The 24,079-nt window shown below is 34.8% G+C and overlaps 6 protein-coding genes and 3 non-coding genes across 11 annotated transcripts; 2 read left to right on the forward strand and 7 right to left on the reverse strand.

Moving 5' to 3' along the window:
• Window positions 1-309: 309 nt before the first annotated feature.
• LOC126854649 (eukaryotic translation initiation factor 5A) lies at window positions 310-3,044 on the reverse strand. Of its 2 annotated transcripts, none has more exons than XM_050601583.1 (4): window positions 2,890-3,044; window positions 1,726-2,018; window positions 1,281-1,415; window positions 310-600 (listed from the first exon to the last, which is right to left on the reverse strand). In XM_050601583.1, exons 1-4 carry the CDS (start codon window positions 3,035-3,037, stop codon window positions 529-531), a joined length of 648 nt encoding a protein of 215 aa, XP_050457540.1. In that variant the 5' UTR covers window positions 3,038-3,044; the 3' UTR covers window positions 310-528. The 2 variants fall into 2 exon arrangements, with proteins under 2 accessions (XP_050457540.1, XP_050457541.1); XM_050601584.1 differs by having other exon boundaries at window positions 2,789-2,923.
• An 815-nt stretch (window positions 3,045-3,859) lies between these two features.
• On the reverse strand, window positions 3,860-4,734 carry LOC126854650 (nuclear nucleic acid-binding protein C1D-like). The gene is made up of 3 exons (XM_050601585.1): window positions 4,546-4,734; window positions 4,215-4,438; window positions 3,860-4,140 (listed from the first exon to the last, which is right to left on the reverse strand). The coding sequence occupies exons 2-3, from the start codon at window positions 4,429-4,431 to the stop codon at window positions 3,938-3,940; spliced, it is 420 nt and encodes a 139-aa protein (XP_050457542.1). The 5' UTR covers window positions 4,432-4,438; window positions 4,546-4,734; the 3' UTR covers window positions 3,860-3,937.
• Window positions 4,735-5,124: 390 nt separating this feature from the next.
• Window positions 5,125-16,395, reverse strand: LOC126854647 (frizzled-4). Its single transcript, XM_050601581.1, has 7 exons — window positions 16,255-16,395; window positions 14,910-15,233; window positions 14,479-14,722; window positions 14,100-14,346; window positions 13,632-13,869; window positions 8,600-8,787; window positions 5,125-6,833 (listed from the first exon to the last, which is right to left on the reverse strand). The coding sequence occupies exons 2-7, from the start codon at window positions 15,104-15,106 to the stop codon at window positions 6,028-6,030; spliced, it is 1,920 nt and encodes a 639-aa protein (XP_050457538.1). The 5' UTR covers window positions 15,107-15,233; window positions 16,255-16,395; the 3' UTR covers window positions 5,125-6,027.
• Window positions 16,396-16,580: 185 nt separating this feature from the next.
• LOC126854622 (V-type proton ATPase subunit D-like) lies at window positions 16,581-17,907 on the reverse strand (the record flags this gene model as incomplete). The annotated part of the gene is given in 2 exon segments (XM_050601553.1): window positions 16,581-17,392; window positions 17,498-17,907. Coding segments are annotated over 2 exon segments (765 nt in total), but the record flags the coding sequence as incomplete, so codon positions are not given.
• Window positions 17,908-18,100: 193 nt separating this feature from the next.
• Window positions 18,101-18,171, forward strand: Trnag-gcc (transfer RNA glycine (anticodon GCC)). The gene has a single exon. It is a non-coding gene; the product is annotated as a tRNA-Gly (tRNA).
• Window positions 18,172-18,272: 101 nt separating this feature from the next.
• Trnag-gcc (transfer RNA glycine (anticodon GCC)) lies at window positions 18,273-18,343 on the forward strand. Its single transcript has one exon. It is a non-coding gene; the product is annotated as a tRNA-Gly (tRNA).
• Window positions 18,344-18,459: 116 nt separating this feature from the next.
• Window positions 18,460-18,530, reverse strand: Trnag-gcc (transfer RNA glycine (anticodon GCC)). The gene has a single exon. It is a non-coding gene; the product is annotated as a tRNA-Gly (tRNA).
• Window positions 18,531-18,618: 88 nt separating this feature from the next.
• On the reverse strand, window positions 18,619-19,672 carry LOC126854870 (uncharacterized). The gene is made up of 4 exons (XM_050601988.1): window positions 19,534-19,672; window positions 19,377-19,449; window positions 19,175-19,298; window positions 18,619-18,889 (listed from the first exon to the last, which is right to left on the reverse strand). The coding sequence occupies exons 1-4, from the start codon at window positions 19,646-19,648 to the stop codon at window positions 18,830-18,832; spliced, it is 372 nt and encodes a 123-aa protein (XP_050457945.1). The 5' UTR covers window positions 19,649-19,672; the 3' UTR covers window positions 18,619-18,829.
• On the reverse strand, window positions 19,635-23,986 carry LOC126854869 (calcium uptake protein 1 homolog, mitochondrial-like). Of its 2 annotated transcripts, none has more exons than XM_050601987.1 (12): window positions 23,819-23,986; window positions 23,386-23,661; window positions 23,072-23,216; window positions 22,015-22,174; window positions 21,710-21,747; window positions 21,525-21,639; window positions 21,183-21,343; window positions 20,928-21,044; window positions 20,728-20,852; window positions 20,519-20,646; window positions 20,333-20,422; window positions 19,635-20,187 (listed from the first exon to the last, which is right to left on the reverse strand). In XM_050601987.1, the coding sequence occupies exons 2-12, from the start codon at window positions 23,652-23,654 to the stop codon at window positions 20,033-20,035; spliced, it is 1,503 nt and encodes a 500-aa protein (XP_050457944.1). In that variant the 5' UTR covers window positions 23,655-23,661; window positions 23,819-23,986; the 3' UTR covers window positions 19,635-20,032. The 2 variants fall into 2 exon arrangements, with proteins under 2 accessions (XP_050457944.1, XP_050457943.1); XM_050601986.1 differs by lacking the exon at window positions 22,015-22,174 and adding an exon at window positions 22,519-22,678.
• Between the last annotated feature and the right edge of the window lie 93 nt (window positions 23,987-24,079).

Below are 24,079 nucleotides of genomic sequence, written 5' to 3' on the forward strand. Positions count from 1 at the left end.
GAAAAGTTGTCGCCACTTTCTTGTATAACAAACAACGCGTGTGTAATGTATAAGTATATGTGTAAATATGTTTGTGTTTATATGCGCACACATATACACTATTTATCTGTTGTTGTGTGTATAGTAAAAGTATAGAACTGAGTATATGAATACGCAGTTCTCGCTTTCCCGGATTTGTTCATTTAAATATTGTTGAATAATAATTAAGTAAGCAGATGTTACTTTGATAAAAGTCGCTTTTCGCATTGGCGCGTTGCTGTTGTTAGGAATTGCTAGCCCGTTTTATTTGCTTTTATTTCTCTCTCTCTCTCTCTCTCTCTCTCTCTCTCTTTCTCTCGCTCATTCTCTCTTTCTCTCCATTTCTATTTCACTCTTCCACTCTCTTCATCATCTTCCTATAGATTTATTATTATTGTTGTTTATCCTGTTTGACCAATAGTAAAGGTATCAATTGATTGGCTAAGCGGGTGGTTTTAGCTCGAATGTATATTGGGTTTTTTGTCGTCGTAATTGTCGGGCTGAACACAATTATTTGTCGAGGGAGGTGTTGTTTTTGACGGCGATTACTACCTCCTCACCGCATGCCTTGAGTACAGTGCACTAAAAAATACAATATAAATTTACATATCCAATAAAGAATCATATGCCTAATGTAGTTTTGGAGTTTTAGAGAAATAAGAAAGTAATTTTCTTTCAATAGAATTTTTATATAATGTGCCAATATATATTATATTATCAATTAATAAAAAAGAAATGTTAGAAATTGATATTAATTTCTTAGACACAGTAGAGTAATGATTGTATATAAGAACAAAAAATAAAAGTACATATATTAAAATTAAAAAAACATTTTGAAACATTTTGAAATTTTTGTAGAGAGATGTAATGCTGAAATTATAATTGCCATAATAATTACTATAATAGAAATTAAGATATATATATATATATATAGATTAGATTTTATTTTTTAATACCATAAGATGATTCATGAGTACATTGTATTTGGAAATATCTATTCTTAGCTGTTTGCTATATTATATTAATTATATGATTATTTTTAATAAATTATTTCAAAAATTCAAAATGCATAATATATCACAAATATTTTAAAGCAAGACAAATTATTCACCTATAAATATCTTATAGAAATCCTATACATTATACAATTCAACAATGTTCAAAATTATATTTTAAATAATATTACAATTTAATCAATATTAATTATGCAACATGTAAGAATGTTAATAACAAATATAACTCATACATAAAAATATACTTACAAGTAATTCTTTTCCAGATTCATAATCAGCACGTAGCTGTGTTCCCAAGTCGCCATCAGGTATCTTGAGATCTTCACGCAGTTCTCCATTATCAGCCATCAGACAAAGATAGCCATCGTCAGATATATCTGTAAGCTGCCACAAAAAATTGCAAAGTTTTTACATTGTATGTGTTAGAAATATAACTCAAATTTTAAAATAGAATGCTTGATTGAAACTTAATTATATTGTCAAAGTTCAAAATTGTTAAAATAACAGAAAACTAGAGAAAAAAGAAGAATACAATAATGTTAAAATATATTTATATAAGAAATCAATAAAAACTTGTAAATTATTTCAAAACTAGGTAGAGATTGAAAGTATAAAAAAGTAAATTTGAATTTAAGCTAATAGTTTTTTACATTTAACTTGATACAAAAAATTAAGAAAAAGAGCTGTGCTTTACCTGGTAATCTTCCCGCTTAACAAATGGTACATCCATATTGTGTGTGGATGGACAGATATCCTCATATTTCTTGGAGGTAAATATGTCGATACCTACTAAATGAACCTTGGCGTGACCATGCTTGCCAGTTTTAGAAGTCGACATTTCTACAATTTTGCAGGGACGTGACTTTAACATGACAAAACCATTTTTGCGCAGTGCCGAGCACTGCATAGGATACGTAACTGAAGCTCCAGAGTCTCCAGTCTCAAAGTGAGTATCCTCGATGTCAGCCATAGTTGTTTTACAGATATCTGTGTATAAAACAAAAAGTGTAAGTTTTATTTCAGTTTCTTTCAAGATTTATAATTTTTCCTTTCCCCTTTAAAAAACTTAATGCTCTAAGGAAGCTCGTAGCAGTGTTTAAAGTAATTTGCACTATTGCTATCGGCAATAGCGATAATAGTTTAAATCATTTGCTACTTTTAATAATACGATTCTACAGCTGCATTAGACTAAGCAGTCTGACGATTAATATCCGGGAATGATATTTTGCTGGTGTTAGTTGTACGGAAGAAAAAAGTGACCGGATAAGCTATATTTTGACGTAACAATATTCTCATCCTTAACGCGGGATATCTATATATCTTTCACATAATCTAACGCTGTAACCATCTTATCTGCATTGTTGTAGCAGGCCATGCGCGAATCATTGAAATTCAAACGATCGCAATGTGTGGTTACACCTGGGCGAGCAGCGTGACCACGTGGCGCGTCGTCGCGAAAAGTTCGCGAGAGGTGCCGAGGCGAATGAAGAGCGCGACTAACCAAAGATGTCTTGCGCGATGAGATCGCGAGTCTCGGTGGCGAGTCCGATTCGCGTCAAGCGAGTTCGTGACAGGCGTCGCGACGCCCTCGAATCCGCGGTTCAATCGCGCGCGGCGTATTTCGCACGACGGACAGAAATCGCGGCGAACGATCGAGCAGGCGAAGATGAGCGAGCCACATTGGCAACGCGACTCGATTATCATCGCAGGCGGGTTAAGAATTGGCCCTGGCGCATCGTGGTTGCGTGGATACGAACCGGCCAGGCAATCACCCACGTATTCTCAATGTTCTGCCGCTCGCTCGTACAATTAGCACCATTAGTCGAAGCCGAAAACGAGAACAGTTCGGGATACTCACATGTGATCAAAATGGATACTCTAAGAAGATCGTGTTGCGCCTGCGCGCCACGGGATCGTATTAGGGGTTCACAACATTGACCGCACGGATGCTCTCGCCGGTCTCTCGGCGGCCATTGTGACCGCCATCTTCCGGTGACGTACAACATCGCGTTAAGTCTGCGAGATGTATTGGCGATTTGTATTGGCTCCCGTGGTTGTCATAGGGTTGCATTCAGGAAACGTAACCGTTGCGCTCGTCTTGTCAACAATAGACGCTGATTTGCTGGTTCTAAAAGTAAGAACCAATCACGTTCGATTGTTATCCAACAGTTGTGTTTCCTGAACGCACCCATAGACTAGTAAAAATTATAGATGATGTTTTTCTAAATCCGAATTGGATGCATCGTGTCTTGATATTCATGAATTATGTCTGATCGATTCTGAGTTCTGAAAGGAATTAGTAATTAGCAATGATGTCATTTTGAAAAAAAGATGAAATATGTATTATGTTACGTTCTGTTAACTTCATATTTTATTTTTATGGGTCAGACAGCTGTCATTTTATCAGACAATTCATCATAAATTTACTGTATCATTTCTCTCTAAAGTCTGCGATGCATACATATTATTTTTTGAAGAAGCATTATAGAGTTCTTGCACAGGATGTAACAAGAGACATAAAAGTGTCAATCAATCGTAATCTTATATTAAATTATATACAGTTACAGTTAGTATATTAATAATTAGAAAGATATAAAATGTCCACATTATGTCTCATAATAGAAAAAATAAAATAAAAATACAGACTAATAATTATATGTATACATATATCCCATAAATTAGAAATTTGTAAATAACTTAGTTCTCGTAACAAGTTTTTTGCTTGACAATTATAAAATTTTTTTGAATAAAAATATATGTATGTTGTGTTATGAATAAGATATTAATTATAACATTTCTCAAGCTTCATATAAAATAACACACTGAGATAATGTTTACACTTCATATTCCACAAATATATAATGTATAAAAATGTAACAAAATTACATTTAAGTAGATAACAAATCTTAAGAACTATCAATTTTCGTCTCCGTGCTCTCAGTTTTTTTTTTCTTTAATTCCCATAAACTCTTCTTTACAAATCTGTTGGCAACATCCTTGTTGATACGTGGCATAAGAGTGTTTCTATCGCTGATTTGCTTTGCTCGTATCATTGCTTTCTTTAGTCTTTCATTCTCTGATCTGATTCGATGCTTTGAAGGATCAATTCCTGCAAAATTTAATGGTTAACACTAATGTATATTCAATACTTTTCTCATGCTTTAGAAATTAATCTTTGAGCACCTTTAGCTCGTAAGTACATCCAAAATAGACTATTAAGACTATAAGATAACATCAAGTTATATTTAATTTTATTGACATTGGACAGTTTTTCGTATAGCGAAGGATCGCTAACTACCGATTCCACTACATCCTGGACTTTGAAGGCTGCTTCGCTGAACTGCTGCAGCCTAGCGATTATATTTGTATCATGTGAAAGTTCCTCAAAATCATGATCCATGTTTCCTCTGTGAATTTACTAACAGTAAATATGCAAATCTTGTTTTTTACGAATGATATTATTTATCAAGAGATGTTTTTTTTCTTTTACATGAAGATTATGATTACACATAACCTCGAATTTTGCAATCTCCACCTGTTTCTCTGCTGTAATGAATATAATAAGTTTTTTCTTTTTCCTTTTGGATATAAATATCCGTATCTTTAAAACACAACACCACTATTTCTTTAAATCATTTAAAAACAATTAATTAAGTCTTTGATACACTCATACGATTTTCCTATTCGCGCAATAATGCTCCCGTTTCAGCGCATGCGCAATGTAATAGTAACAAATACGGTACATGCTTGCATCTAGGCTGTGTTCTAAAATTCACTGCCATTAGAAAAATCTATAGTTCACGTAATGTATATTATAAATTTTCAATATTGGCAGTAAATTTTGAAACACAGCCTAGATATTCATATTTCGTGCGTTTAAAATTGCAATAACAATTTGACTATTTATCGATAACAATTCTGATGATTTGATAGAAATAATCTTGCGATAATATAAGATAGTATTTAAAAAATATAATATAATATTAAAAAAATGAATTATTACAATATCGAGTTGATAAATTTTATTTTGATTTCTCTTTTTAATCAATAATCATAGTAGACAAAAATATTTACGTTGTGCTGTCTGGAATTATCTATTTCCAAAAGTGAAGATGACATATATGCTCTTGATTTCCTTAAAATAATTAAAGGAGAGAGAAGGAGAGTAATTTATTAATATTTTATACAATTATAAGGAGAAAAAAATATATATTTTTTTTTTAAATATCTATATTAATCAATCTGAATAATTCCGTCGTTATCACATCAAATCATTTTCATTTAAAAATTTTTTTTTCTCGTATAATGCAAAAATAATTTTTGAGAACAAAAAAGAAAAAGAGTATATTAATATAATGAAGTAAACTTTGTACATGGAATAGAATTTATTTTTTTAACATGGATTAAAAAGATCGCATCGAAAATTATACATCACAGAATTAAAGTGAAATTTATCTACATGATTATACGAGATTTATGCGTGATATTTTATATACATATGCGTTTACACGATCACGGCATTGCACGTCCATAGAAAACCGAATTGAACGCATTCTTCCCTTCCGACCACTATTCTTCCAAATTTAAATTTAGCACCCTCCGTTTTCTCATCTCCACGAATATTACAGCAAATAAATTCAATGAGACGCATTATTTACAGCAGTTTAATAATAAACGCATTTTCCAATAAATCTGCAAAATTACCATGAGAATTCCTTCGTCACACGTTCTTTCATTCTATCTTAAATCGATAAAGAGAAACGTCATTAAATTTGTAAACATGGAATGAACTTAATGAATGTATTAATGGAAAATTATGAAATGGACAATACGATAAAAATAACTTAAATTAAAACGGATGACTTTACGCACATATGAAATTGGCAAAGGATACGTTACGCTCGTATCACTTTATAAGCTAAATACACGTGTTTTAAATGACGTGTTTAAGGCACTTTGTGATCAACAACGAACGACGCGCAATTGCGATTGCCATTCAAACTTGCGTCTCGCTGCCAGAATGATGTTTTCGATGTTTCCGATATTTTTTATAGTTTCTATGAGGCATTTGCGAATTCGCTATTGTATGTTGATGTAACAAAGGATGTTGCGATGGCGTCAAATGACTGAGATGATGAATCTGGTGAGGTACGGGACTAGCGGTACCAGTGCTGTAACAATGCACGACAGGTACCGGGTGACATTTGTGCGGCGGTTGTTTGCAATGCGACAGTTTGCGACAAATGCTCATTATTTCGGGCCACCAGATCCACGCGGAGGCCATCACCCCGGCGCCAAGAGTCAACACCAGCCGCAGTATGAAGAACTGTAACACGGGTCGAGCGGGCACACGCGGCGTCGTGGATGGTTCCGGTGCTCGGAGCCATGTTTCTCTGCTCCACCATTCGTAAAAAGTTATACCGACGAGGCAGATTATCAAAACGGCGTAAAGACAGCCAAATATGCCAACGCGGATCAACAGCTGCTTCTGTCGCCGATGAATCTCGGCCGGGGATGATTTACCGGATATCTCGCGCTGCTGACGCATCAGCGGATTCGTATGAGACGTCGTTAATGTCGTTAAAACTGCTGTCGTCATCGTAGATGCTGCAGCCGCCGCCGTCGCCGGTGGCGATGATGGTGCCGATGTCGACATCGGTGTCACCGTTGGACGTTGTAGCAGTGTCAATGACGCTAAACCCACCAACAGAAACGTTACGCCGAACGATAGGTAAATGAATTGCGGAGCTAGTACTAATACGAGTAGAGAGTGCGTATTCTGTTGACCAACAAAGCAACTTGCTGCAACAAAAAAAAAACATCTTATGATGCAAACCATTTTTCAAAACATTTATATTTTCATTTGATATATTGCCTCATTTTAAGAGAAAAGACCGTTCTTTGTTCATGGAAAGCCATTTATCTTTCAAAAACTGTTGTAAATGTTCTCAATGGGTGAGAATAACATTTTTGAAGTTTTGCGCTTTGTTAAAAAAAATGATCAATACCGTTATACATAACCGAATATAAGTAAGATCTACAGTTTAGTGTATCTAAGTATTTGAATTTTTTTTTTTTTTCATTTCTTTGATAAAGTAATTTAAATGTCCAGAAATCTAATCTATAAAATGAAGACCGAAGAATAATAAGGGAATCTCTGAATAAAATTTTTTTGTGCATGCGAAGTTTCGAGTCTTAAAGTAGCCTCTTGGTCCTATCGGCGGACAGTGACAAGTTGCAGGGCAAGTTTGAAGGTATTTGCATTGAATGTCGCCTGCTAGGAAAAGGAGAGAGAAAGAAAGAGACAGAGAAAGGATCTCGACTAACCGGGTTTGTTCCTTTATGTGCACGCACGGATATGGCTTGGCAACTTTCTCGAAATTTGCCGTCAGCAAATTTACTTGATTTGACACACGAGAGTATGCAGATTCCGTAGCGAATGTCACGCGGACATGGGATGGATAATACTCTTCGGATAATACCCTTCGTAGATATTATGCATCTATGCGTGTTATCATCGTAAAAAAATGTTAAATAAATATTTGTGTCTAAAAGACATATCATGCGAAAACATTTCCTGATATATCTTACAATAGAAATTTGGATTTCAGTAAAATAACGTATTAATGAGAACACGCGAGAGAAGAATTTCGTTCCTGTGCTTTTCACATACCGGGAAAATTTTTATTTCGCAACAAAGAATGTGCGACGGAATCCTGACATACTGACGAGTGGAGCGCGTCGCTGACATTCCTTCCGCAATCCACGAATTAACCGCGGTTCGATCCAATTTTATTTTCTTCCCTACGACTGAAAGATAGTTAAAATACGATAAAAATACTAGACACTAAAAAAATTGTGCACAAAATTTTAATAAATGTAAATATATTTAAAGAAAAATGCTCCAAATATAATTAACATTAATTCACTATATTATATTTATTTATATATTGTATGATTCGCACAATTTTTCTTACATATTTAAGAATAACGATTATAAAAGTAATTGAAGATAATACGTAGACAGGTATTGCTACATTGCATACTGGTCGTTTAATTCAAAGATGTTAATCTCGCTGGTCTCGCCTTTGAGCATAACTTATCGAGAACATAAACACGAGAGAGCGGCGCGCATTAGCATAAAATAGCTGGAGCTCGAATTAAGATAAATGGAGGAAAAAGTGACAAGGATATATAAAGATAGCTGTGGAGAGAGATGAGTCAAGATAAAAAAAAACAATTATCAGAGACTGACAAGAATTGGCGCTGATGAATCGGATCGGATCCTGCGAAGATCCAACTACGCCAATGGCGCAACCTCATAAAACAAACGGTATAACGAGGCGTGGTTGTAAAATCCTCCGGGCAGTCTTAGAGGCTGACCAACGCGCTATTGGCGCGAATGCTGGGTTCTATACGAGCTCGATAATTTAAAAATTTGTTAAATTATAAGAGGATAAACGGAATAAAATAAACGCTCGAAAAAAAATATAAAACCCTTGGTTGAGCTATGATTTTGTAGTATCTTCTTCAATCTTACAGAATAGAATTAAAGATGTAATACCTACCGGTCAACTCATCGGCATCGACATCTCTTGTAACCAGTACAGCAATAGTGTGCGTGGCGGGCAAGCCCCAAGCCAAGACGGCGGCGATGGTTGAGAATCCTTGTCCTAAACTATCTTCCTTGCAGTTGCCGGTCGTCTTCGTCCACTTTCTGGCCATTATGCACCACCACGCGCATATCACAACCCACCTGCGATCAAAATCGTATCGGATAACAGATAAATTTCAAATTATTTGCAGGAACGATTTGTTGTTTTATATTTTCAAAAGTTAAAATATGAAGCGTATCAAAAGGCTAGATTAAGAGATAAAAAAAGAATTGCATAGAGACGAAAAATTTTTGTCGACGGATGCAAACTTCTCCGAAGGCTTTTTCGAATCGATTATACGACTGTATAGTCTTGCAAAAGAACTTACTACAGCTCTCAGCATAATAAAAGAAGAAAGAATGCAAGAGAGGTTGAGAAAGGGATGCGGTAGAATAAGCACGAGAGCAAGATGGAATGACGCGAGGCAGTCGAGTGAGCGAGTGTTTGCGCCTCGTTTGACCTGTTCGCGCTGCTTTTCGAGCTTGTCGAAGACTCGCGTGATTAATTAGTCGGCTTTTCACCGCAACTGCTCTTTCTCCCTCTCTTTTTTTCTCGACAGACTGGTTGCTGGAAGAAGCGGATTATAGCCGGCACGATGCAGTTGCACGTGCATGTATACGACACTATGTACGAGGAGAAGAGGCACTCCTGTCTCACACGCGATCAGTACACACCGCTGAACCATTGTTCATTCCAGCCTCCAAAAAGATTCTCAGCGAATAAATGAATAATTCGTTGCTCTCGAGAATTTTTATCGCAAATTTCTATGCATATCATAAAATAAGATTCTCGTAATATAATCTATCGTCATTATTGAAATAATAAAGTTGATAAAAGTTTAAATATGGTATATAGTTAGCAGTAAGCATTCAGAATTTGATTAATCACAATAATCGACATGATAAATATAATAAATTTGGTTAAAATATGTAAAATGTGATGTATAAGTTAAATATCAATTTAAAGGAAAAATATTATCTTTATTTTTCAGATTTTTTTCTCGTCTGAGATACCGAAAATCAGTATCTTGTAAGATGAGTCAACCTTCTTGAGTGTTTGCGGCGGCTAGTATTTACTGAGTGGACAACGGTAGCCGTGTCTCTTCGCACGGATCTACAACATTTACGGATTCACCAACAGATAGTTGGTCTCGCACCTTTACCATGATGTATCTGAAAATGTTATAATGGTTAGCCTTTTTTAATAAATATATTTTTAACTAATGCTAATTTTTCCTTTCACGACGTAACTGCTCTCTTATGAAGAATACGAGAAACGAAAAATGTTTTAAGCAATGTTTTTACAAAAACAATCAAGAAGCCGTGAAAACTGTGAATCGGGCATTAGTGCCAAGTGATTCGGCAGAGATTTGGTAATCCCTTTAATAACTTATCGCATTGAAAAAGCAAAAACTCGCCCCACGAATTCCGGTTGCGCGGTGATGAATGGAGTGATGCGGTACACACGCGCGATGCGAGACTTTTTGCATTTGTGGAATGCTGATAAAAAAGAAAAGGAAGAAGAAATGATTAACACTTTCCGAAGTGCGATCACTTTGCAAACTACAATGAATATCGAATCGAATACAAGCTGACAGATTTTGAGAAATTTGCTTAGTAGAAAAGAGACTGTGTACGTGAATACGCATACAGATAGACAGACAGAAGATACGTAAAGAAAAAAAGGAGTGAAATTGCTTTGCGTTTCTCTCACCTAGCGACATCGATCTGCATGGGCATGGTTAATGCGATTGCCAGGAATAACGAGCTTAATCTCATCAGAGTACGCGTAATAAGGCCGATTAGTCGTGGCACGAGTATACCTCTCTCCCCTCTCGTAATCGTTGGTACGCACCGTTGGGTGGTCGACCACTCGCACAGTTTCCGTGCAACTCGGATTCTCTGAGCCAAACGGTAGAAGGGAAGAGAAGACAGACTACCTAACGACTCGCTAACTAACAAAACAAACAAGAGGTAGCTAGTACCCCTCTCATCTCATCTCGCTGATTATATACCCCGCGGGGCCCTCTATACACGACGGTACCTCCTCTCGCATTCCTCCCCGTTTTCACTCTTTTTTTCTCTCCTTCTTCTTCGTCGATTTGCTTCGTTTTTTTTCACGATGAATTCGGAAAAATTGAGCGTCGCAATGTCAATGCATCGCATGAAAGTGCCTGTTTTGTTCGCAAACTTATACCCATCACGAGACCCATGTGACGGGATCGACTCGCGTGAGCGATTATGAAAGATTCTTGAACCTCTTTGATGACAATAAACCTGTCCGAGCTTTTTATATAAACCTAACAATAACAAAAATTCAATCAGTCGTTAAAATTACAAAGTATTCTTTACAAATACTTTACTATACTATATTTGCTCTTCAAACTACATTATTATTCTGATTTAAAAAAACTTTCGAGTATCAGATTCTCACAAAATTAATATAATTTATATATTCTATAATATTTATATATTCTAATGTATAAATATTGTATTTATATTAAAAATAATGGACGAAATTCTCTCTCAAATCACAGGATTCGCTGGATAATGCCAGCGGCTTGTTATCGAAGCTTCGACGGCTCCACTATTCTCGCGGAGCTCTTATCTCGGATAAATTATCAAGAAATTCTCGGATCCGGGTCCTTAAGCTTTAAGGCCCGGCTGGGTATTGAGAGAGAGATGATGGATCAGCTCTTTCCTCGAGCCCCTCTTTCGACTTATCCTTTTTTCCCTCGTTCCTGAGACGGCCGTCAAACTGTTGGGGCATCGGGGAAAGGAAAGAGGGGAAGAACGAAGAAGGGAGAGAAAAGAGAGAAACGGAAACGAAACTGCCGGACTACCTACTACCATGAAGCCCGTACGATCCTCTTTGTCAATGGCGTAGCAACGTCAATTACCGGTTCGATCCTTTGAAGATAGAAGGCTCTAACGAGAACTGTGAAACATCATTTACATATTAACAATTTTAGATTCAAGGCTCTATAAATCTGTGTGCGCATCGGCTTTTCAAAGAAAATATAGATATAAATGTATCGCACACACATAGAAATAAAATTAGAAACACAGAAATAATTCGTAATTTGCTAATGCATGAATTATCGGCTCTAATATAAAAGCGGAGTTTACAAAAATCGAGTTTCTGTTCTCTAGCAAATGGCTATGATTTTGACTTTGAATTTGTTGCTTTTCACATAAACTTGACATACGTTACAAAAGACTAATGCGAAAAGGAGGGTAGTAGAAAGCGAGATAAGACAATGCGTAGCGGGGATTGCAAGGTCCTATGGGTTCATAGCTTCATGGCTTCATGTCCGTAGGGCGTAATGTTTATCGGCTCTTTCGATGTAAAATATAACCATGCGCTATACGACCAGTTTGCCACACTACAGCTACACAAAAGTATTCGGGTCCAGGGCCGAATTTTTATAATAGATGTTAACTGTATCGTATTGATTCTTCATCCTTTCAAATAGAATTGTAAAACGAAAAGTGTACAACTTTAAAAATTGTGAAACTACGTATATGGATTCGATGTCGACAAAATTTGTAAAAGAAAATCTCTTAAATCTTAGGATTTATATAAAGTCGAATTTTTTATGCTTAAATATTCACATAAATTCGAGGATTTATGTGACGAGACGATCGAATTTCGCGAAACTCATTTGCATACACAATCTCAACCACAAATTGCATCCACGCATTGTGAATCATCTTGCTCTTTGCTTGGTCCGAGAAGCATCGCTTTGTTCACCTCCCACCCCATCCCCTGTTTCTCTCGCACTCTCTTTCTTTCTCTCTCTCTCTTGTTCTGCTTTTCTTACGCTTTCTTTCTTCGTCTCGAAGCAGTTTGCTTTCTCTAAGATGGAATGCCATTGACTCCATGCATATCTGGCAACAAGGTTCCTCTCGACTCACCTTATATATCGGGTGATCCTGATTTATTTCGAAAATCAAAAGATATACAACGTAAGAAAACTGAAAGAGACAAAGATTCTATAAAGTTTATGAAGTAAAGAATTTAAAAACCACAAGTGTCAATAATACATAAACATAATGAAAAACCGACGATTCAATGTAAACGATCAAGGAATAATTGTTTGCAAAGATTCTTTTTTCACAGCACAAATACTTTAATTTTAAAAACTCTTTGCATCATAAAATTTTATCATTTTTAAGTCAAAAATACACACACACACACACACACACACACACACACACACACACACCACACACACACACACACACACACACACACACACACACACCACACACACACACCACACACACACACACACACACACACACACACACACACACACACACACACACACACACACACACACACACACACACACACATATATATATATATATATATCATGTTAAAAAGATATTTTCTGTAAGATATATTGAGACCTTCATCAATATAAATCTGACGAGGCAGAAATGTATTTTACATAACGCGATAGTAATGAATTATCGGAATAAGCACAAGCGGACAAACGATTTTTTTATTTATGCCACCCGTTAGACGAGTTAAGATGAGTCTCTCAGCATAAACGGGATGAGATGGGATGGGATGAGATGGGAGTCAGAGGCTCGTTAGCGGCACGAGGGGAGTCAACACTGTTGCCAGATTGTTATCCCTACCTCGGATGATGCAGTCTCACCGCAGCGAGGCGAGAATGCAACAAGGCGCTCCGAAACAACCGACAACTTCGAAACGCGTTATACGGATATCCTTCGGTTCTCACATCTGTACGTAATTAAAATCGAGCAATAGAAAAGCCTGCCAAGATTTCTTTTTCGCCAATTGAAACATCAAAAAAGTAAACGAATACATCTTGCGTTATTTATACAATGAATTGAAACGTTTCAAGGTAATTGTTATTCAAAAGTAGCTTATAATTACTTGTTATTTCAAAGAATGTAAAATGAACTTACCAAACAATTGCAGCATTTCCAAAGTAATAGAGTAATAGAAAAACGACAGCGCAGTAAGGATTAGCTAAACCGTCTTGCGTAAGGTACTGTTGTTGCTGTTGGGCTAGGACAGTTTGCTCCTGCGGATGCAGCGGAATCGCGGGTGTGCAGGCGACATTCAGCCGGCCAGCGGCCAGTCGGATCACATAACCGATTGCAACTATCGCATGGCAGATCGTCAAGAATACTATTGCACGTTCTGCAAACAGACGTTATTTTTAGTATACAAAAGATAATACTAAATCAAATCTTCAATCCGATAGTTTTAGAAAAGCAACATTCGAAGAATCGATATCACAAGTAACATTACTCGAAGATTTTAAGAATCACGAAGTTAAAAAACTTAAAATTTATCAAGTGTCACAAAAAAAATAACTTGTCAATAACTTGTCATGTGAAAATATTTTTATTTCAGAAAGAAATTCTTACCTGCGGTAGTGGTCAGTACAGGCTGTTTACGCGGCTTTAGAAGTGTGAAGATAGCTATCACGATGGAAATGAGGCATACCGTCGTGAATACAACCATCCAGGCCTCTGTAAGCACTTTGTCCTTTTGGGACCATAGAATGTCGGCGTCGCAAGCGGCGGCGCATCTTCCAGAGCGATTCAAGAAGATGTACAATCCAGATTTAGCGTACCAGGAACAGCCCCAGGGTCCATTGCTGCCGCTCATCGCCTGAATAGACGAACAAGAATCATATTTACGTACAAAGAATAGTCGGACAAAATTGTCACACGATAATTTTATATACGAGTACATACGTATTCGATTGAATATATTATTCAATCTAAATTACTGACTAAATACCTGAATAGGATTAGCTGGCCCAGGTTCGCCCGGTCCTTCCATGCACATGTGTTGGTGATTGTTTTCCGGTGGAAACTTGGAACAATCTAATGCAGCAGGCCAAGGGAAGCCGAATCCCTGAAGCACCGGAAAGCAACGGGCTCGTACTTGCTCGCATAAACCTCGGCAAGGTCCGATGGGTGCGGGAACCTTTTCGGTGCACATTGGTGCATATACCGAGCACAGAAATAGATGCAATTGCGCGCTAGAACAAATTACATATATTACTTTTCTTGTATAAATAGCTGCAATGTCGTTAACATTTATTTTTTTTATTTCTTTTTGACGTTTGTTTGCTTTTGTAAGCAAAAAATGTATTTTTGACGTTACGTTTAGATTTATCTACTATAAGACACTTGTTACTAGAATGACACGTAAAAAATCGCATTTACCTGCATCCATATTGAATAAGCGGGCTAAACGTCTGTAAAGTAAAATCAGCATCGCCTTGGATTTCGTGACCGACTAGATTCGGCATGACAGTAACGTTGTAGCCGAGACCGCGACACATTTCGATTCTGATCGGCTCGCAGGCGCCGTGCGCGCACCATATTGCACGCACTAATGTCAACAACAAGATCCAACGCATTTTTCGTTTTTAAAATTACAATCCTAAGGGCTATTTTAAACTTTGCGCCGTATATGCCATCCACCGCCGATCGATCGACATGTCGAAGTATCGGTGGTGCATTGTGTAGAAATATTAATTCCAGACTCTGAAAAAGAATAAAATAAAATATAAAATAAGAACGATAAAATTTACATATGAATATATGTTTGACGAAATTTCGCTTTACGCTTTAAGCGCTCATTTTAAAAATAAAATTTAAAATTTAACAAGAAAGAATTTACACGATGCGTAAAAATTTTGTAGAAAAATGTATCGAGAAAGATATGTACTTAAAAAGATATGAAATTTTAATTGAAAAGTTGAAATTTAATTAAGAGACATACAGAGAGACGTGCCTTTTAAATTAATGAAGATATAACTCTGCATTGAATCGGAACTTCTTCCTTTTCTTAATTACGGTCCTGTCACAGCTCCATTTAAAGAGCTGTCAAATCCGAGCTTGACTTAACGAGTAGTTTAATTAAATTATTTGTGCATTAAACGAGATTAATTGGCTTCTTTCTCCAGTGGATTCGACCTTGGATTCAACTTAATCAAGATTCAACGACCGGACAACCAGATCTCTTGACACGATAATTTAATTTCACTCTGTCCTCCGTGATATAAATTGCACTCGAATATAATTTGTTTTTTATACTATCAGTTTATATAATCATACTAATCTATTAAATAATAAACTTCGCGCTTTAATCGCTTCAAAACCGATTTTGTTGCTTTCTTTCCAGAAACGGTACAGTTTGCGGATCACTTGCGTGAACGCAAGTGTGCACGGCACGAAAATGAAAATAATAAAATTACAATTTACAATTCACAATTCAACATGTGACACGTGCCATACGCACGTTTCGACACGTTCAAAACGAGTGCGGGAGCACAACTTCGGTTCTAGCGCAATGAATCACAAAGACGGACACTGCATAATCGGCCACGTTCCCCGGTAAAAACGTCGCGTGCCGTCTCCTTCAAAAGCGCACTATCGTCAATCACGGAAGATGATCGCGCGTGCTACGATAATCTCATGGGCAAATCATTGCGAATGATAATTACAAAGACTAACTTGCGAGCAACCTTCCTCGTCGAAGGTTTCTGTACGACTAAACGCTTACCCACGATCGCGCCCGTCTGCTTATCCCCTCCTTTTTTGTTTGTTTCTTTACAGTCTTCTGGTTTCTCCCGCTCGTCAGGATTTCCGTCCCGCTTGCGTACACGCCTGTCCATATGGCGATCGAATCGATCTATTCGATCACTTCTCGTTTCATACGCAACACAGATTTAACATTTTACATATGTATATAATAGCAAATATGTATAAAATTATATTATGGCAAGAGTTACACTTAAAGAAATCTGTATGGTTGAACAAATACAAATGTCAAATATAGTAAAGAAACTTGTTCTCAAAGTCAAATTATATCGATTGTGAAATATCTTGATTTAGCGCAAAATTCATCATGCAAAATATCTGATAGAACAGTTGAAATTTAGAAAAAAATTTCTCTCTCATTTTGGCAGCTGCTACATCTATGAAATCCATCTACGAGGCTAGAAGGCAAGGAAGAGCAACAGTCATGTTCTCATTATCATATTCCGATGTTTGGCAGCAGTTAGGCTGGTTTTATGGGCTGTATTTTCTTGGTATAATTGGGCCCGCTGCGCGCTCGGATCCCTCTCCGATTTTCGTTTCCCATCTCGTTCTGTCATCGCGCTTTCTCCTCGGTTGTCTGGCGCGCTCCGGCATTTATTGCAGGGTGCCTGTATCCCCCTTTTCTTCCTCTGAGTAGGGTGAAATTTATTAAACAATGTAAACAATAACGCGTACGGATTCCTTTCTTCCTGAAAATTCAAACGTGCGTTCTCGTGAAGGCGAGAATCTTGTTTTTTTAATAGCGTCAAAAAAGGAGATCTTCGTCTGTATCATCGAATATACCCGCATCTTGAATCGAATTGTAGGAAAATTTCCCGTTATGTCGCTTTATCTTCAACTCTTGTATCTTCTTAATGCGATAGAATTCTTCTCGCTCGTATTCGTCGAGTTCGGTGACGATATACGCAAAAGTCCGTTCTAATCGCGGTATAATGATGTAGTGCAGAGCATTTACGCGACGATTGGTCGCCTTGATTACCCTGTCCAGCATATGGAAATTATGCTGCAACGATGCCAATTCGATCAGCAGATCGATCGCCTTTCCATAATTCTTCTTTAATCTAGCAACCTGCTGGCGTATTAAGTACTATGCTAGTACACTAACGTTCGGTTACAGAGTTAACGATAAAATTAAATATTATATAAAATTAAAAATTAAATATTATATCATCTTATCGTATAGCGTTTGTGTCTTACCATATGACGTATATACGATAATTACTTGTTGACCGCCTCTGGCTAATCCGGTGAATTCGAAAGGATCGTCACCGTTGCGGTAGGGCTCGTAAATCCTTAATCGAACTCCGCCCATGATCTCCTCTCTGCATTGAATCCTGGTTCTGGCTTTATCAACCGTCTCCAGGACCAATCCGCTTACGCCACCTGTCGCGTAATTCACTTCGGCTAACGAAAAAGCCGCGACTTTCATGACTTCGCCGAGTTGCGATTTATTTTCGAATAATCGCAACATAATATCGCGAAATCGGATTAAGAGACCGTCGACCTTTTTCGCTAGCAAACCGCGACTCCTGCGTGCGCAAACCAAACGACACTTCACACTCGTGTATGAGCTGGCCGTCGGAAATACCGCTAGTCTGTCCACAATTTCCATGATCGTTTACCTCGGGATTACAGTCGTGTGAAGATAGACTCAGATCTGGCTACAGATATTTGTCCTAAAAAAGAGATAGAAACGGCGGATCATTTTCATTTGTTTGCTTTGCATTGGTAAAGGATGGGAAGATTCTTCATCTCTTTACCGTATTAAATGTAACTGTAGATAACCAAGGAAAGGAAGTCTCGCATAAGCATCGGTGGTTCAGTGGTAGAATGCTCGCCTGCCACGCGGGCGGCCCGGGTTCGATTCCCGGCCGATGCAAGACGTTTTTTTTCTTTATTTTTACAAGTTATATAAAATATTTTTCAAAAATCATAAAATAATTATATTTTCAAATGAATTAGAGAAGCTTGTTCGTACAAGCATCGGTGGTTCAGTGGTAGAATGCTCGCCTGCCACGCGGGCGGCCCGGGTTCGATTCCCGGCCGATGCAGTCTTATTTTTTTTTCCATCTAAACAATCTTCTCTACTTTGTTCGAAAATATAATTATTTTACGATTTTTTGAAAAATATTTTGTATAATTTGTAAAAATAAAGAAAAAAGTATTTTGCATCGGCCGGGAATCGAACCCGGGCCGCCCGCGTGGCAGGCGAGCATTCTACCACTGAACCACCGATGCTTACAGTTATGTACGTCCTTTTTAATAATGCTCATTATCCAAAATCATTTGATCATTTTAAAATCTAATTATTAGTCATTTTCAGAACATTAACTTCTTTATTTGTACTTTCTTATTTGTTTCACAAATTTTTATTTTTTTAAAACATTCATTATTTATAATTTTTTTCTACTTCTAAGATTTTTTTGTTTTATGACAATTATGTTATTATAATAAACTGTCACAATAATTATAAATAAGGAATTATTAAACAGAAATTATTAATATTTATTTATGAACAATTAATTTTGCGATTAAACTTAATGATTCAAATCCCAATACTGCTCGCCATAATTTCCATATTTGTTACCCCATTTTATCTAAAATACAACAAAAACCACATATAGTTATGAATTATAAATAAACTATATTTAAACAGAAACATATATGTAAAAAAATAAATAAATGTTTAAAATATTTATCAAATTAATTAATATGAACATATTGATACTATATCATAAAATATAAAAAATGTGAAGCAGTGAAATACAAAATGTATAATATTAAATACATTACATAAATCAAGTGTTAGTTACTCATATTAAATAAGTAATATATTTATATATTTCTAATATATATCTTAAAACAATCTTAATTTGAATTACCTTGCCACTATGATGATTATTATCAAAGTCTCTTTGTTCAAATCTCTGTTCCCATTCACTAGGATTTTCACAGACATGACCAAATTCAATTTTAAGAGGTGCAAGATGTTCAGAAAATATATCTCTGCATTTTATATAGATTTAATGTTATCAAAATATTACAAATAATTATCATCTTTTGCATAAATATATTATTACTCACTGAAAGTATTGTCCTATTGAAACATCTGCTATTTCCTGCTTTGAAGACACTTCTTTATTTACAACTGGTGACTCTATCATATTTAATAAAATAATATATGTATCATTATAAGATACAACATGATTGAATCACGATTCATATTTGACATATTACTTGCCTGCTAAAGTCATTTCTGTAAGTTTTTCCAATAAATTTGCTGTGACAGAATTTATGATAAATAGTATTGTCATTGTTTGTGCCAAAAATAAATTGAAAGTATATTTTGTATGCATTATTATATTTAACAATCCAACTTGTAATTTGCAATACAAGATCTCGATATTGGCTGAATAAGTGCTGAATGCTTACTGAATGGGTAAAATAGTAATTTCTATATCTCGTGAACTTTTTTTGGCTGGCATTTCATGCTCTATTTCATAAAATAGTGAAAGTGGACTAATACAATACATTATAATGTAAAATTGCTATAATATAAATCTTTAACTTTCTCCTAATAATATAAACTATAAAATATAAATTATAATATGAACATAACAATTCTATTATAAATGTTACAATTTCTATTTAAGAACAATAGTTTTTTATATTTCTATATATATTACAATCAATGAATCAAATACATGTAATTAGCACATAGGTTCTATATGTGGCTTTATTTATTTATCATACAACAGAAGATTGCTATTTTTTGCACACTTTATCAAAGATTGAATTAACTTGACAAATCCAGTATCCTTTGATTTTTCCAAACCGCGCAGAACACGGTTTTTCATCACAGCAACGAATTCCCGATTGCTAAGTTGTCCATCCACTATAAAAAAATAAGATCCGCAATATCTAAATAATTTTACTATCAAAGATATATTCTTAATATTTATATATTATATCACAGATAATGCAGTCTCAGTTTAATCTATTAATTAGAAATCGCAATCTATTAATACAAATCAACTTACTGTTTTCGTCGAAAATCGTATACACCACTTGAATAATATGGTCACTCAAATCCACATGCGCTACAGTTTTAGCTACATGTTTCAATGTTGCTGTAATATTGTACATAAATATTTATAAATAAATGTCAATAAGTTTTTTCGGAGGGAATTATTTGTGTAATTAATCTAAATTATTCCATATCGTACCTTGATCAATAGACGCGCCGGCTATATGATAGAATGTCAAGGCTGTATCTACATCATTAATGTTGTTTAAAAAGTGAAAGAATTTGAGATATTCCTCTTTGCTAATCCCTTTCGGATTTTCTTTGAAACTGTAAACAATCGATATTTAAATATATAATTCAATATTTAAAAATGAAAAAAAAAAAAACTAAATATTTCCATATACTTACGTCTTTTTCACTCTTTTCAACATTTTTGCCTTCTTTTTTGCTGAATATCCAGCATAAGCCAATAGTAATTCCGTAAAATCTACCTCAGTAATATTGCCATTCTCATCCGGATTTCGTCGTTCGAACTAAGCAGAAAAATATATATAAGCATATATCAAATAATCAAATATAAATGAGAATATTAAATTGATGATCTTTACCTCAAGACTTAGAATCTCTCGCTGAAGTTGTTGCTGAAAGTCCAAAAATTTCTCGATGGTTAACTTCTGATTCATTTGTGGCCCAAAGAAATACGTAGTTAGCGCGGAATTTACTCCCTGAGTGAAATAAGAAAGATTTTAATTATTTTCAATCAAATATAAAGTTTTTAAACACATAATTCAAGAGCTGATGACGTATTAATTATTTATTATTTTTTACAAATTTTATTCAAATATTAATAAGTTAGTTATGACCTTAAATGTATTTCCTGTGGTTGCGTGATCACGGTGTCGAGTACCTATACTAGTTTGTTGCCGTATCAATGTAGCCACTTTTCCAAACTCCTCGGAATCGACGTCACCATCTCCATTGAAGTCGAACATTCTAAAGGCAATTTCAAAGTGACGTCTGGAGGCTGAAAAATAAAATTTTATCATTAAAATCTAATATTTATATATTTTAAAAGTTTAATTGATATATATATATATATATATATATATATATATATATATTTAAACAGAAATTTCTTTATTTTGTTTCTTTGTTTTCATATACATAATTAAAGTTTAATGTGGAATAGTGAACATATAGCTTACTTGATAAGACAGTCAATAAAAAGATATAATCAGAGAAAGTAATGAGGCCTGCACTGCCAAGCTTGTAGAAGATGCTGTCTTCGTCCAATTCCAATTCTAATTTTGTGTGAATATTCTAAAAGAAAAGAAAATATTCTCACATATAAATATCTTGCATGTTTCGTCTTTATTAAACTCATTAATACCTTTGGATCATAACGCTTATATTGGTCTAATCCAAGGCCTGAAAGTCAATAATGTTATAATTATCAATAGCTTCTATTTTTATATTTCTTATATAAAATAATATAAATCTAATATACAATTCTGGAAAATTATAATCTGCAAATTATAATTATAAATTTTTTATAATTTTATTTAGAATATAATTATTCTCTTTAAAATGTTAATTGAATTTGCACATGCAAAAGAAGTGGAGAGTCACAACGCAACGTCTTGCAATCAATTGGAAGCACCGAGTGCCAAGCGAAGCATAATCGTATAGGATTACCGTCGGGCTGTTTTACACCGGGCGTCATTGATCTTAAAAAGTCATCCGGCGTCATAAACACCTCGTGCATATCGTTGCTCGTGACCTGGAGGGTCGCGAAGTAACGGAACACTTTGTCCGGTGTGGAGTAATGCCTTATACGATTTTCGTATTCTATTATCTGCGCATACACACAGTTAGTTGATAATCACAGATTTCAAAAGTGCAAAATTCTTGCGAAATTCTTGAGAATTAGTAGTGAACGCTCTAGTAATGTTATCCACATCCAATTTCGATAATCAGCAATTTTCTTACTTGATTATTGCATAAGAATTTTTTTCATGCCATATCATTTTTTTCAATTCATATCATATAGGATAGCAAAGCTTCAGTTAGCAGAGCGAGACAAGTATAAGTAATGTTTAGTAAAATTTAGTATAAATTATTGTAAATACAAAAATAATTAGACTTCAAAATTATATATTGCATTAGTACTAATATGACAAAAATTTTGAAAAACCCTACCATTTGGCTGTTGCATATTTGGTGTAATAGCCCGTAGAAAATCATCGGGTGTCATATAAATTTCAATATTTCCTAAGCTAGTCACTTTCACAGTCGCGAAATAACGAAAAATTTTATCTGGCGTTGAATACGCCCTTATCCTGTTCTCGTATTCTATTATCTGCAAAAACACTTTAGCTTGCATCGTTCTGCTATACAGATACATGTTAATGTAAATAAGGCATAAAATTGTTAAGTTTACAGTACTATTACTGTGTTTAACTTATATACAAAAATGATTGCTGCATATTGTATGCCTTTTTTCTTATTTTACTGCATAATTATTATAACTATATATATAATACATATACAATTTTTATATTTTATATATTTCATCAAGAAAAAATTATACGATTCTATACTTCTTGTTCTTTTAATAATAAACATACAACTTGTGAGATATAAATAATGTAAACAAATATCTTATGTAATACATGTGGAAATTTACTCTTGAAATTATTTTGTACTTTAACACATATGAAATCAATATTAATAATGTGAATGTTCAATAAACCTTTCTATCGCGAAATCCAATCTTCTCTTTCTTATTTTTTTTTTTTTGTAACTCCTGTTCCGTATGTTCCATGTTTTCATTGTCCTGGGTCTCCTCCACTAACATGCTGGCTGCCTCTACTTTAGGTGGTACTAGATTAAGTAGCCTGCAAAATAATACTTCATATTAATATATTATATAGCAAAATATAATTTTCGAGAATTATTTAAATTCTCTTATACATCTTCATAATATTCTTATATGTCTTTATAATATTTAATTTATTATTTTTGATATTAATTTATTATTTTTGATTTTTAATATCATGGACTCACCGCTGCCAGTCAATACCCATGCATATAAACAATCCAATGCTGGGAATTGCAATTGGTAGAGAAGAGATTAAAGCAGAGGTAAAGCTAGATCTTTTTTGGGTATGACCAAAATTTTTAAAATTACGAGTCTGCTTGTATTCATACTTGTGTCTATCTTTTCCATAACTGTTACATTCTGGAGTATGAAGTGCATTGACTAACAAAAGTCTACATTGTTGATACTGTCGAAATACGCATGCATTTCTGCTGAATAGCATTATCACAGCCATATTTTCTCTAAAAAGAAATTAAAAATACGTTAATTATACTGCATAATTAATTATTATTTAATAATTAATTTATAAAAAAACTTAATAGAATTTGTGAAAAGCAGCAAATGAAAAATTGTACGTATATGTACATAAAATGTTTATATATATTTCAAGCCACTTACTTAACACTATTATCGTACACAATAAAAAAATGTAAAATAATTAAATATATATAATTTAGTGAACAAATTCGTTAAGTCAAAAATTGCAATAATTTAATAATATCGAATAACGATCAAAAAGCCGTCATTGACCATCGTCGTAATTGGAGGCATCGCAAAAAGATCATATAAATACAAGATCAATATCGCATGAAATCGACAGATTATGGCTGCGTTCATTTTGACGCTATAAATGCTGAAAGAGTTTGATTGACCAATTGG

Source organism: Cataglyphis hispanica, chromosome 14 (genome assembly GCF_021464435.1).
Source record: "Cataglyphis hispanica isolate Lineage 1 chromosome 14, ULB_Chis1_1.0, whole genome shotgun sequence".
NCBI classification, from domain to species: domain Eukaryota; kingdom Metazoa; phylum Arthropoda; class Insecta; order Hymenoptera; family Formicidae; genus Cataglyphis; species Cataglyphis hispanica.